The sequence below is a fragment of the Lampris incognitus genome, chromosome 16 (assembly GCF_029633865.1).
Source record: "Lampris incognitus isolate fLamInc1 chromosome 16, fLamInc1.hap2, whole genome shotgun sequence".
Classification (NCBI taxonomy): domain Eukaryota; kingdom Metazoa; phylum Chordata; class Actinopteri; order Lampriformes; family Lampridae; genus Lampris; species Lampris incognitus.
This window is the reverse complement of record NC_079226.1, coordinates 27,430,972-27,446,384: the sequence shown is the minus strand read 5'-3', so window position 1 is coordinate 27,446,384 and position 15,413 is coordinate 27,430,972. Positions and strand designations below refer to the sequence as shown.

The following is a 15,413-nucleotide window of genomic DNA, read 5'->3' as shown; positions in this document are numbered from 1 at the left end:
TATGCTCATATTGTGGTTAAATCACTTAAATCATTTTTGATAATCATACTATGTTTATATTATTACTTGGGCATGGTTTGTGAAGTTGGATTTTTGCTATTTGAATACGTCATGAATCTGTCAGCTTTCTCCTGTTTTGATTGTCCAAATTGACTGTGTAACCTTTTAAAACGTTAAAAAGGCAATTTAAATTTTTATTGCTGCTTATATCAGCAAATGAGATTCGAGGCTTTCTAAATCTGAAATCAGAATAGTTCACATGCATCAGCGGCACCCCAAAGCTAACTACCATCATTCATTCTCCATTTAATTGACACATGATTTTCTTTTTCCAAAGGATCAAATTCAGCTTGAAGATAACTGTCGATGAGCCATTTAACTGTCATGTTAATATGCTACTTAACATTTAAACCGAGCACTTATGGTTTTCCAGACAGCTAATTGATGTAGATCCAATCCTTTATGAGATAATATATCTCCAACAGGGGGAAAAAGATTAACAATGAGAAGAACACCCATGGAACTTTTTTTTTTTTGCCCCCAGATGCCACTCATAAATATGGACTGTAACCTCTGAAGTTGCTTTGTTTTGTATGTGTTATATATTATTTCATCTAAAGGTCAGTTAGCCTTTAAGCTAGAGGCGGTTAGGCTAACTGTGACACCCGTTAGCTTTGGGGGCTAATAAAAGCAAGATCAGAGTTTTCTCTGAGCAGTAATTATGTTCAAGGGCCTGTGAATCCCAGTCACATGTTAAACTCATGAAGTGCTGCAATCGGACTTGAGAATGGAAATGGACTCATGATTAATATGAAAATTAGGGAGATGCAAGTACCTGAACTAATCAGGTGGTCCCTCTTCAGGCTAGGCCAACATTGGTAATGTCGCCATTTTTCATGTGTCAGCTGTGATGTGGGTAACTGGGAATCTCAGGCTCGCTTGTTATCCAGAGGTGCAGATGGAGTACAGGGGGATGAGTGGAGAGAGCAGTGGACAGAAAAGAGGAAAGGTCTGGAAAATGAAGAGGGTTGGAAAGAAGAGAGAGGAAAGAGCTGCAGGCTGAGTGAGCCAAGTTTGGAAAGCGATCCCAAATTAGGCTCTAATGAAGATAACCATTGTCTGTTCACCCTTTAATTATTATAGACGAATTTGTTCTTTTTGCACTGGCTGCCCTCTTCATGCAATATTATGGAGACGTTCGTTAACAAATACTACGGCTGGTAAAAGGACTTTGTTTAAACAGAAACCTCTCTCTGCTCCCAGCACTACCAGGGAGCGTCACAAAAGAGATGAAACACTCCAGTCCCAATAAACGCTGTTGGCAAATTCACATTTGGTCCCCAATTATGCTAACAAGAGGAAAAATGTTCTCCAGCCCCCAAAACATGGTGCTTCATAATGAAGTAGCACGGAATGGCGAAGTCAGCCAGCAATGTTATTTTATCTTTCTATGCAATGAAGAGGCAGTGGGATTTTGTAAATAATTACAATCATATTAAATTATTTTACGTTTCCTTATTTGTACCTGTAATTTGCTTAGCAAAATCTAAATACAATGATATATAAAAAAGTAGTTAAGTATTTCAAAATTAAATTAGGTTTACTCTTAAACCCCATTCACTTTTTTTTTTATTTTCCCCCTTTTTCCCCCCAATTGTATCCAATTACCCCACTCTTTCGAGCCGTCCTGGTCATTGCTCCACCCCCTCTGCCAATCCGAGGAGGGTTGCGGACTACCACATGCCTCCTGCAGAAGATGTGGAGTCGCCAGCCGCTTCTTTTCATCTGACTGAGGTGTTTTGCCAGGAGGATGTAGCGCGTGGGAGGATCACACTATTCCCCCCAGTCCTCCCCCCTTGGTCGCTAGTGCAGCGACCAGGTCACATACCCACATCCGGCTTCCCACCCGCAGATATGGCTGATTGTGTCTGTAAAGACACCCGACCAAGCCAGAGGTAACACGGGGATTCGAACCAGCGATCCCCGTGTTGGTAAGCAATGGAATAGATCACTACGCTACCCGGACGCCCTGTGAACCCCATTCATTTTTTGTGTCCTTGCATCTAGAACCTGTTATTGATGCCTGTTAATTTGATTTTACAGTGTACTGGACATAACCAAAGACAAGTTTTTGGTTTACCTGTATGTACTTACCCTTTGAGAATCGACAACTTAGCATGTAATTGGTATGTATAGTGCATATGCAGACAAGTTGTGGACAAGGATGTGATCTTGGAGGCTTGTTTCTGGAGACTGTGTTGTATACATTGTTGTCAGGGTCAGACTCTGCCTGGCAAGCAGGCAGGCAGTCAGGCTCCATATCAGTCATTATTGCTCCTCTACCTGTCAGGGTTTCTCCCTGATCTCAGACCAAAAGCACCTCGCACCTCTCAAGGTGTATTCATGTTCAAAGACGACTGTAGCCATAGGTCTTCTCTGTCCCATTAAGGTTGCAATTCCCTCAGTGCTTTTTTTTCTTTTTTTACCTCCTGTTGGCCCTGATAGTTTTTGCCTTAGTAATCATTCTGTGATTAAAGTTCTTCAGCATCTCCAGCTTGGACCTATTGTTTTGCTGCTATATGTGTGAAATGAGAGACTACCATTTTCCATTTTGGTCTTGACAGAGGTGAAGGCATTTCATCTGGATAGCTTGGCTGCATAATAAGCACACTCTTGTTCCTCTGGGAAAGGTTAGTGGAAAGCAAGGCTCACAAAGACCAATTTATACAGGGATTGTCAAAAGTTGGGTCAAGGTTTTGAAACAGGATAATATCATTTAGAGCCATTAGAGTCATTATTATCTATATGACATCAGCCTAAGGTTGACTGGCTGTTCTATTTCAGTGTCATAATTCTCAAGCTCTTTGAAATATGTTAACACTTCCAACTGGATATGTGGGATTTACTTTTTCCAGCAAATTGTTCAACGGTGCAATCTCTAGAGGAGAATCGCTATTCCAAACCACTTCTATTTTGAAGTAGCCTTAACTCCCCATTGTGGCCATAGCCTGGTTTTTATTAGGACTAATTCACTTTTTTTGCTATTTCAAGGTGGATCTGTCTCCTGCACTGATGGCTCGCATCATCCTGGACAGATTTCTTCAGGACCTGGAGGGTGGAGTGTGTGAGTAACACCTTTCCATTTCCCTCATGATCCCCTCTATCATTCTCTCCATCAGTCTTAATTGTAGCACTTTGTCTTTTCTACCCCTTTTTCCCCTCTTCCTTTGATTTCTAACCCTAGTTCCAGTGTCACTTTTAGCCGCTGTATTTTTACCCCGTCCAAACTTAATGAGAGACAGACCACCTCTAGCAGAAGCTGTAACCTAGGGAGCACGACTGGCAATTAACCACCGGCAGGACCACCTACCTCTCAACTACAGTTTGGATCAATGGAAGCTCACTTCATCAGTGTTATTTATAAACCCCGTCCGATCCACTGTCTTTCTTCTCCCCCATCTCCACCTCCCATGCATCCATCCTTCCCCCACCTTCTCTTCTCTCCTCACTCTTCCTCCCTAACACCCTTCTTGTCCTCTTTTTCCATCAAGGTCCAACACAAGGAAATTGAGTTGAGTGGAAATTGTGGCAGAGTAAGCAAACCATTTCTAGGTAGTGCTGATGGACACAGTGAGAGAGCGAGATTCCAGACACAAATATTTTTGCTTGAAAGTCTAACAGAAATTGGCCAGATGTTGGATGTGACTTTTTGTACGAGTATATTGCTGTTCTCTTTGTTTTGTTTCTCATGGCAAGATCATTTTCAGTCATCCAATTTGCTATTTTTGTGGCATAAAACCAGTGACCTAATTTTAGTTATACTTTTTCTTTTTTGCATGTGACTGTGATTTATTGATTCACTTGAAGGTTAAAGACATTTCTCTCTTCTCTCTCTTTGTCGCTATCTTTCTTTATTTTTGTCCTCGTATTTCTCTCTTCCTCTTTCATAAAGTAACAAAGACTCCCGATTTCTAATACACACATAATTCAGTAACATTTCAATCGGCCCATCCTGTAGATTTTGTGTATGTGGCAGTCAGTGCTTTGAGAGTGAATCGCGTGATGTCAAAAAGACGTGCCTTTGATTTAATCAAGAAAAAGATTAAAGTGGATGTGTGTTATTTTCAACTTCGCTGTAGCACAGCCATTTGTCAAAGTCAAAAATGTGATTGCTTTGGACCCACCGTTATCCACTGCCTGTCAGAATTGTAGTCTGAGCAGCTTGTATAACAGGGCGTGCATCCAGGAGAGCCATTCCATACCAGACGATGGCATGCTACATCCCCCCATCTCAGCAGAATGAAAATGGGCTTCATTTTATAGCTCGAGTAGATTTGTTAGAAGTTAAAATGTTGAGAATAGCCATTAAGTGGTTTGAAAAACAATACTCTGGGCACGCATGTGATGTTCACAAGCTTGTGATATGTGCTAAAAGCTTATGACCATATTTCTCCAAATATTAACCTGTTTCAGGGACAGTCCAGGACTACTACGGGACAGGCTTATACAAACCTTAGCTTGAGTCACTTCAGTCCTGAATACTAGCTATAGCTAGGCTATAATTGTGAAAATAATAATAACTTTATACAAATACACACACACACACACACACACACACACACACACACACACACACACACACACACACACACACACACACACACACACACACACACACACACACACACACACACACACACACACACACACACAGACATATCCATCCATTATCCAAGCTGCTTATCCCAACTGGGGTTGTGGGATGCTGGACCCTATCCCAGCAGTCATTGGGTGGCAGGTGGGAGACACCCTGAACAGGCCTCCAGTCCATCACTGGGCCATATATGTGTATGTGTATGTGTATGTGTGTGTGTGTGTGTGTGTGTGTGTCTGTATGTGTGTATATATATATATTACTGTAACCATGTAGGCAGCTGATGAGTGCATTGAGCATGAAACAATCTTGTTCTGCCATTTAACAACTTTGAGCTATATATATATATATATATATATATATATATATATGTGTGTGTGTGTGTGTAAACCAGCGGGGGAAAAAAAGAAACTGCAAAATGCAATGCAATTTTAAATACAAGAGAGATGGACAGATAGATAGAGGGATAGCTTTTTTTTTTCCAGAAACCATCAGTGGTGTTGGAAAGAGTGCTCAAACACACACACACACACACACATACACACACACAAACACACACACACAATTGTATATTGTATTGCATTTTGCAGTTTCTCTTTTCGCTGGTTCTGTGCTGTCGACCTTTGTTTTGAGAGACCTTCTTTGCCTTCCCTCTGAGCCATGACCTGCTTGGCCCTTGGCAATGAAATGCTGTCCACATGGGCTCCATGGTCAAGTCATCCAATTTCCCTGTGTGTGTTTGTGTGTGTGTGTGTGTGTGTGTATTAGGCTTTTGTAATGTGTTCCCATTATGAAACAATGCAAGGATAATTGTCTTCACTGGCAATTAGCTAACAGGTTGTTTCAGTGCTATTGGCAAGCATATCCATCATGCCCTCCCCCAGACTAGACTTTGTGCATATGTAGGTGTGCAGGCGTGTGTATTTGTGTGTTTGTGTCTATGTCCAGAGGGAGGGTGAGCAGGCAGACTGTGAAGATCAATAGACTTCTATATGAGGGACATTATCCCCAACTGGGTGAATGACTTGCCTTTGCCTTGCACCATCTTTTTTTATTCCCCTTCTCTTTCCCTTTGCATTTAAGAGACAGGAATGGGGCCTTTGGGACTGTAGAATATATGTACAATCACTAGTGCTGGATCGATACAGAGTTTTAAATTGTTTTCTGTCTTTTCCTTGTTTTGTTTTCCTGGCTAGTTGTTGTCCCCCCACCTACCATTCCCACACACACACACACACACACACACACACTACCTTACCCCCACCTCCTCCAGGCTGCCTGTGTACGCAAACACACATAAATGCACACACCCACCCCTCCCTGCAGCCAGAGCATTGGAGAGAGGATACGTCAGGCAGGACGAGGGGCTATCTGGTGGCGCATGTAAATAAATCAATACATTCAAAGCAGTTTTGTCGTGTATTGAAAAGGATATCAACATCCATAATGCTCCTTGTCTCATGAAAACAGTCTGGGCAGTGAGCGGGTAGCGTCTCAAGCACTCCCATTTTAATACCAGAGAGAGCCAGCATCTCTGGGTAAGACTGATGTTTTGCCGTTTCATATCTACAGCATGTAGATCTTGTTGTGTTCATTACACCACAATTGCTGGAATTTGGCGTGTTAGATGGCTGTATAGCGAAGGCAACTTGGGAGGCGTTTTGTCATTTATTTGGTTGCATGCTGTGGAAAGGGAGGGAACAGGGCGGAAGGGAAAGGGGAGGAGCTTGGGGAGCTGACGCGTGGTATACGTCATTCACACGTATCTTAAGTACATGGTGTGTCCCCAGTTGAGCAGGAAGGCCCTTATTAATGTGTTTTATATAGTAAGCAAGCAAGTCTGGTGCTAATACAGTTTTTGCTAATGCATCCTTGCTATTATTATTAACATTGTTTTTTTTATTTCATTAATCCTTTTCCTTCCTATGTGAGCGTTTAGTAACACTTGTGTATAAAATGATGCATACAGCACTATTTTTTTTTTACATTTCAGATTCTGTTACAGTAGATGTTATTTTTCAGTAATGTCTATCAAACGTATTGGGGGAACTCCAGCTCTTTCGCCCCACCCTCTATCTTATAATCTTTTTCTCAATTTCTTCGCTGACAGGAGTTGATGTGCCTCTCGATTTAGACATACTTTTTTTTTTTTTTTTTTTGGAGGGGGGGTGCAATTTTACCAGCTATTTGACCTTTTCCATTTTCCCAAGGCCCAACTCCAGATTAGATTGCTCCTCCATGTTTTGTAACTATGTGATTTGACCTCCTTTAAGATTTATGGTCACATTCCTTTACAGAAGCCTTGTAGGCAAGGTTATAAATGTCCCGTGTTTGATGTTAACACTGTGAGAATGCAAGTGTCTACGGTGATCCCTTGGATCCTTGACAGAATTCATAATGGATTCAGTGTTTTGCAGATCAGATGTCTTGATAACCCAATACTTTGTGTTGTATCCAGTGAAACTCCCAGCTCCGCCATTATTGTCGAGTGCGCCTCCCTCTTTGCTGCTCACCTCTCCTCAATATGAAAGAGCTGGTGTGTCTGTGAAGCCTTTCTTTCAGTAATGAGAGCAAGGGTACTTCATTAGCCTGCAGAGAGTAAGGAAGGATGGGTGGAGCACGTGGGTACGTGTGCGAACATGGGTGTTTGCATGTATGTGTGTGTGCATGTGTGTGTGCATGGGGTGGGGAGCGAGTAGGTAAGCAGCAGTGTGGCGCTTCACTTGACAAGTATACTAATTATTCCTTTGCAGCAGACGAGCTCCAGTCAGCCTCCGCGGCATTCTAACGGCCTGACCTAAGGAGCCTCGTTCTATTGCAGAGCCTCCCTAGTCCTGCTATTGCTGCTGCCACACAAGCACGTACGCACACACACACACACACACATGCACACACTGACATGGAGTCTCATTTCAGCGCTATCAGGGAGAATCAGGTGGAAGCGGATCAGTTCTGCCCCAGTAACCTCTTCAGGGACCGGGCTCCTCCTTCACAGCAGATATCGCCTCGTATCATACACTAGCACCACCACAGACAGTTAAAAAAAAACAAAAACAACAGCAGCAGCACTGTTTCTACCCCTGTCTCTCCTCTCCCCCTCTTCTTCATTTCCATCTTCTTTTTTCTCTTTCTTTTTTTTTTTCAGTTCGGGAGGATAAATTTTAAAGAAGTAAATTGGAAAATCAAATGAGGGCTTTAGGCAGCCGCAGAGATTTGCGGAGCTGTCGGCTGGCGTCTGAGAGCCTCATCCATCATGTCCCGCAAGTAGTCAATTCCTCTAGTATCTGTAAATGTTTTCAGATATTAGCCAATTTATATGCTCCGAGATTCATCATGGAAAATCAGCTTTAGCGGCACGCATTATCAGGACCCGTCTCTCCCTTGCTCTGTGAAGTTTGATGAACGAGCACCTCTCCACAGTTCAATGGCTCGCTCACGGGATGGGGGGGGCAATGGGGTGGGGTAGGGGGGTATAGAGGATGTAACAGGGGGTGGTGGTTGGGGAGGGGGGGCTCACCCCACCCCACTACCCCTGGAAAAAAAGTGGGTTTTTTAATTAATAAACAAACTTGCAGAGGAGCTCATCAGTGTCAGGGGCAATAACGATCGTCATCCGTTATTGTATATTATCGTTCTCCCTCAACAAATGTTGCTGTCTAATGAGGTTTCTCCGCGCTTTTTCGCATTGGAGATAATGACTTTTTCACCCTAGTGGAAAAAAAGAGGAATTGTTACAAATGATCCAAGTAAGAGGAGAAATCAAGCCAAGGTTATGTCGCCGTCACCCCTGTTCATACAGTCGTGTGTGTTGTGTGTGTGTGTGTGTGTGTGTGTGTGTGTGTGTGTGTGTGTGAAAACGGCAGGCTAATAGAAGGATGTTTTGTGATTTGTTTACACTGGCTGTCTTCTTTGGCAAATCCCAACGGAGGCGTAGCATTTCCCATCCGTTCTTCTTCTGTGTTCCTGCTGTTCAGATGTTGGTTGACGTGATGCGCTTGCCTCAGTCAGGATTTATTCCAACGTGGGACAATTACAGTAAATTCGGCGAATGTTTACAAGGTGCCAAGTCGTGCTGCAGGGCTTTGTTCCCCGCACGTGGGGTTCTGCAGATTATGCTTTTTATTTTCCTCTGCTACCTATTTTTTTTTTTTTGTATTTGTGAGACATGTTCCTTTTGTATGTGTATTTAGAAACCATTGTAAAACTGTATGAATGTGTGTGTGTGTGTGTGTGTGGCTGGGAAGAGCTTGGTGTGGCATGGAGGAGTGCTTCTGTGCAAGGCGGGGGCGTCTTTAATAAATGTATGCTGATGTTGGAGGCTGCAGCGAAGCGAGGGATGCGAGGGTCCTGTTGTTATTTACTGCGGTGTTTGTGCATAGCGGCGAATCCCCGGCCTGCAAATGGCATTACGGGCTGTGATGAATGAGCATTAGGGTAAACTCATTTTAAAAGCACCAAGATTTATTAGCGGCGTGGCCTTCCATTTTCATCAGGTCAATGCTTGGCTGAAATTCCACAATGTCAGCGCCAAGGTCATCCCTTTATGGCTATTTTTAACCCCACCCCACACAAAAAGAGTTAGAGGAGTGGAACCCATCACTTATTCTGACCAGCTACCAAAAATATCTAAGGGTTTAATGGACAGACAGACAGGCAGACAGAGAAGTGGCCTATGGCGGGATAGATGTGTGTGTGTGTGTGTGTGTGTGTGTGTGTGTGTGTGTGTGTGTGTGTGTGTGCATGTGTGTTTGTGCATGTTACCGTTTTACAGAGACCAAAATGTGGTGGTGGTCACCCTCCAATTATGAGTGCTGGTAAGACAAGAGCTTTAATAGCTACCGTTTGCCTTCAGGGAGGTTTATTACACACTACTGTTTTGCAGAAGCAGCGTCAAATCTATAAAACGACCATTAGGAAGGGGGGGGGGAATCAATCAAAATGCCATTAAAGTGGAATACGTTGCCGATATTGCTGATGTGGTTGCGGGTCCTTTGATTTTCCTTCAGATTATTAGGCACAGTCGAGTAGTGACTTTGTTAAGGGAAACCGGTGTTCATGGGGAGTAATACGTCTCCTGGCTTCATAAAGTTTGCTGCCTCATATTTCCCGCTTTATCGATTATCCATTATCATTTGTCACAAGGTGTCCTAACTCAAGGGGAAAATATAACCCTCTTTCCTCACTGCCGCCTGCACTGCACATGAGCATGGTATGGATCTGCGTGTGAAGGCACCAATCTTGGAGAAAAATGAGCGGAGAAATAATGCACGGTCCTCACTGCTGCAGGTTTGAGGTGGCGATAGAGAGGATGCTGCCGTCAGGAGCAACGGAAACTGAGAGCAGGGAGCGAGAGGGAGGGAGACATGGTTGAAGACAGGGTGGTGAGAAAGACAGAGACAGGAAGAAACCAAGAGAGAGTGAGAGAATGCTGAATGGGCTTTGTTCTGCCTCGCCCTCGTCTCAGTTTATTCCAATATTAGGAAGAGCAGATGAGGGAATACAGCACTTTATTTGTCCTATCTGTGCTGGGGGTTTGATGGATGTCTTGAGGGATGGACATATAATAGGAGGTCTGTCGTTTCCTGAAGATGCTTTAAGTAATGTGCCACAGACTCGATGATGTGGCCAGCATTTATCAAAATTTAAACCCATCTCTATTAAGCTGGGGTTTGTTTTGACTCATTCTTATGTCGCTGCCAACCTTCTCATAAGCTCCGCTGTCTTTAACAGTTATCATGCACGGTTACCTAGAGGAGCTTGGGAGGCTTGCTGTAGTGTTGGTATAGGCTCCATCCATGCCTGAAATGTGAATGGAAACATTTGCGATATTGTCAGTAATGCTGCAAGTCTGTCAGCACCATGTGTGTATATATCACTAAAATGGCATGCCTCCACCATTTCGTCACACAATGATACAATCCATTTAATCCGAATCTTTTTAAAAAATGATTTAAGGAATTCTTTGCTGTTGCAGTAGTGGGAAATCAATCGAGTGGGCTTGCCACACTGATTTATAATGTTAGTGGACCAGGAGTGGGGATGGGAGATGCAAAATAGTCGTCGCTCATAATGTAGATAAACTACATGGGGCTCTTGTGCGCTGGGCTGAAACATTTATCTATGGAAAATCTGTGTATGCTCCAAGCCGCCAGCCAAAGGACCAGTGCAGAGATACTTCATTAACAGTGGCATGATGATAGTGTTAAAACCTATCCTGTGTCTTTATTTTCACCGTTTCTACTCCATCTCAGTTTCTCCCCTCTCACTGTTACGTTTTTATGGGGTTTATGGCATCTCTGGGTTTGACCAACTAATACATGCTGTCATTTACACAACAGTGTCCCATTGTGGATTTATGTATTTCTGTTTCTCCCCCTTCTGCCTGTTATGTCTGTAGACTCCAAGACGGTCATCAACAGCATGCTTAAGGAGCCATCCTTAATTCCAGACCAGATCCTAGCAAACCACATCTACCAAGTTAGAGCTTTATCTTTTCATTCAATTCCACATGTGCAATATTGACTGATTGATTATTTATTTATGCATGTATATTAATTCATTTATTTGATTGATTGTGTATTGTTTTGGAATCCATAATGTTATTGCATGCTATACAAGTTTTACTCATAGGAATTATTTGTATAAAGTTTGTGATCCAACCCCTTTTCCAATTTGTCAAATGTGTTGCTCCTGCATAACAACCTTTGCAGTCTTTCCATACCACCTGGCTGACAGACGGCACTAGGCGCTCACATTTGCTGATGAAGTCACGTGAGAGCCTGCGGTCATGCCTGCCAATCTGCCAGCATTTCCCATGTTTTCTCCCTCCTCATTGCTGTTAAATGGGTGTATAGGCGCCCTTCCTTCCTTTGCACCACCCCTCCTCCCTACTTGCCATAATATTTCTTCCCCCTCTTTTCAGTGCACAATAAATGACTGCTGTTATGGACCGCTGGTAGACTGCATCAAACAGTATCCTATCCCATAAAATTTTAAGCCTGAAATTGACGAGGAGCTATTGAAGGGGATGAGATGTGTCTGGATTCACCTGACATAAAAGTTCTGCTTCACAGAGGAAGTGTTTCATCCCCGCCTGCCACCCCACCACCACCGCTGTTACAGGGGGTTGGAGGTGATGGAGAGCAGAGGAGAAAGGAGGATAGGCTGATCTAAATGCATCTCCATGTTCACATAGTGGATCGAACCCAGTGTTATAGACCACAAGAAAAGAATTGGGATTCAAAAGTCTTTTGTAGAATTTTCATTACCCTATTTTTTTAATTTTTTTGTGGGTACCAGTTTTATTGACGTGTTATTCATAGAAATTATGGAAATGAAAGAGGGTAAAAATGCTTTTACAAACGAAATACTAATGTTTCATTGCATATGACTGAAATTTATGAACAACATTAGCACCATGGACAGTTCTTGGCATGTCATTCTGACATGGACTCTATCCGGTTTATCCCAGTTGTTCATTAAGGACTCCATTATAATTCTGGTATTTCTCCTGACTTTAATTTGTTTAACAAAAAAAAAAAATCTTGGCCTTTTCATCTTTTCTTTCTCTGTGCTTTGCTCTCATGCTCCCCAGTAGGGGCTTGGCTAGGACACTAAGAGTACAGGCTATCCAGGAGGAAGCAGCTGGGTAGCAGACTGACTGTTCTTTTAGGGATGGGCTTATCTGAATGTGTGTGTGTGTGTGTGTGTGTGTGTGTGTGTGTGTGTGTGTGTGTGTGTGTGTGTGTGTGTGTGTGCAATTTTTTTTCCCCTCCCTGTTTCCATGCTTGCATGTGTGTGGTTGGGCATTTGTTCCATTTTGAAATGCATGTTCATGGCCGGTCAACCTTTCCTGACATTGCCCTCCATCTTCACCCCTCCCCTCCCTTACCTTTCTTTCACAATTATCTCTTTTTGCGTCAACTCACATTCAGTCACTCCATCACGGCGAGTTCATGATAACCGCCCCGCTGCTGTGTGGTTTGGAAGAGCTCCATCTCCACATCAGAGGATTGGCTCTGGTGCATGTGTGCCACTCCTGGTATGCATGTATTAATCGCCAGGCCTTTTGAGTGATTTGTGTGTGCTGGGGGTGGTATAATGCCCTGAAGGAGATGCCTTTTCTTTTCTTTTTTTTTGCCAAAAACAAATTATGCATATGATATCTGTCCTTTGCAAATGTAGAATGCATTCCACAGCTTCAGCCAAAATGTCTCTTTATGCAGAATGGCGTTTATTCTAAAAGCATTTTTCTTTTTATGTTTTGTAGAGGAAAGAGCCAAGTAGTAGATAGTCCAGGGGCTGTGTGCGTTTTTGCCAAATTGGCATTTGTTCAGTTTTCTGTTTTCCCTAAAAGTTCTGTCTTTCTCATTTGGGTAATGTACTTCAGAGATTTGTTGTGAAAGCTGATTAAGTTTGACCGCAAAACTCCTACTCTGATTGTGGTCTTGCTATATGCATAGGCATGAGGAAAAGTAAACTTCACTCTCAAAGCAAGTCAGGGTTCAAAAACAGCGGCACTAGCTAGCTCAACTGCTATCTCACACACACACACACACACACACACACACACACACACACACACACATACACACACTACACACACACACATCGTGTAATGCAGCAACTCACAACCCACAGCCAGCAGAGCTTGTGGTTGCCGTAGCAACCCACATGCCAGGTAAAAGGTACAATTTTGCAGCAGCATTTGAATGTAGTAAAGACTTTTTGTGTTTACATTAATACTTTATTTTAAATCGTACTTTATTATATTACATAGCCTCGCTCCACCTAGATCTGTCACCTCTCCGTAAGATTTAATGCTGAATACAGCAGCACTGTTTCTGTATGTTGGAATCCTTGACTAACTGCACGCAGTGCGATTGGCCAGGAGCATGAAATACTGCTATGTGACAAGCTGAAGGAGAGAAATCTATCTTTTCTAGGTAAGTCCTTCCCCGCGTTTTTCACATCGCTCCGCCAAACTCTGTCTGGCCACACAGGCTGCATAGCCTTTTACAAGCTGCGTTAATGGTAAATCTAGATATGTCTGATGGAGTAGATGTAACCCCATTGAATTTGCTCACAACCATGAGCTGTTACCAGATATCCCTGAATTTTTAATTTAAGCACTACCTCACAATAAATATTTAAAGAATTAAGAGCTTCAAAGGTAGCCTGTAATGTTTGTTTGGATGTAGTGCCTGATCCTCTTAGGTTGCCTGAGTAGCCGGATTTGTTTTCAAAAGTGTACAAAATGACCGGTGTCTCCAGGGATCTTTTTTTTTTTTCTCCGCAATAATCAATTGCTCGCCCTAGCCTACTAAAGGACTGTGTGACATAGAAATGACTTTGAATATTATATTAATTCTTTAAGGTTATCTTACTTATGCTGATTGAGGCTGTTTTGTTTGTAATATTTATTTTTGTAGGGATTTATTTAGTGCCCTTATGAAACTAAAACTTTTTGTGTTTAAATAACTTGTCTGGCAGCAGATTGAAACAGATTTCAAGTAACTGATATTTTGAATGTGAAAAAAAATGAGCCCTTTTATATAATTTTATATATAATTTCGTGTGATGGATTGTTTCCATGTATTTCGCAGGTTGTGCACACCATTGTCTTGCTCAGACAACACTACGTCAAGGTAGAGAGTGTCCAGGTGTGAAATTGTTAAACAGAAAATTTTACCCCCCCATCCCATCTTATGGTCATCACCATCCCGTCCTCGGCCTGCCTCCATCCTCTCGGTCAGATGAGTGATGACGGACAAAAGTCGTTCTCTCTGTCATTAAGACCATATCATTTATTTGGGCTGGAGTGCTGACCTCTCTGCAAGGGCCGGGATGAGGACTGTTCTAAAACTGTCAGAGTTCGGGGGGCACGAGGGGCCGCTGAGGCGGCCCTCACCCAGTCTGATAAATGGATTGGAAGGAAGCTACCCAACAGTGGGGATGGACCATTAATTTTAACTCAAAGGTGATGTAAAAAGGCTATCCGAGCCGAATGACAATGTCAGTATCCCAGCAAGCTTGAGGAAAAGACCTGCAGAACCCCCACAACCCCACCCACTCTTCCATACCAAGAGCATCTGACTACTTCACTAAGACTTCAGCTCTCTCTCTCTCTCTCTCTCTCCTCTCTCTCTCTCTCTCCTCTCTCTCTCTCTCTCTCTCTCTCTCTCTCTCTCTCTCTCCTCTCTCTCTCTCTCTCTCTCTCTCTCTCTCTCTCTCTCTCTCTCTCTCTCTCTCTCTCTCTCTCTCTCTCTCTCTCTCTCTCTCTCTCTCTCTCTCTCTCTCTCTCTACACCCTGGCCTGACACTACCTCCTCACCACCAGCAACACCTCCACCCTCTGCCTCCCCTCGATCCCCCTCCATGCCCACAGATTAGTTGAGCTTGGCTGGAGACGAAGAGGCAGGCCCCTGGAATTGAATGACCTGGTCAGCCTGAGATTTAATGGAGAAATCAGGTGTTGTAGGGATAATGGCTGAAGCGCACCAGAAGTCAAGGACAATGGCTGCAACCTGTGCAGGCAGGGGTCAGGCATACAGAGGCTATAATGCCAACCTTGTCCCCTTGTGCTATACTTTATGAAGCTCTGCAAGGTGCACAATGGAGACCAGCACCTTAACTGGCTTTCCTGTTTTTTGTGCAACAGCAGCAAATAAGTGGTAGACACAGCTAATCGTTTCACTACGGCTGTTGTTCTCTTCTGTTATGTCTTCGGTTTTGACAATGCCAGGGCTTTTGTTCTTTCC

At 43.2% G+C, this 15,413-nt stretch overlaps 1 protein-coding gene across 1 annotated transcript in view; it reads left to right on the top strand.

The window, feature by feature from the left end:
- cdin1 (CDAN1 interacting nuclease 1) overlaps positions 1 to 15,413 on the top strand; it is an 81,520-nt gene that overhangs the window by 15,784 nt on the left and 50,323 nt on the right. The window contains exons 5-8 of the mRNA XM_056295403.1: positions 3,052 to 3,124; positions 11,052 to 11,131; positions 11,577 to 11,626; positions 13,532 to 13,599. Of these exons, the coding sequence (XP_056151378.1) occupies positions 3,052 to 3,124; positions 11,052 to 11,131; positions 11,577 to 11,626; positions 13,532 to 13,599 (271 nt within the window). The remainder of the gene's footprint in view (positions 1 to 3,051; positions 3,125 to 11,051; positions 11,132 to 11,576; positions 11,627 to 13,531; positions 13,600 to 15,413) is intronic.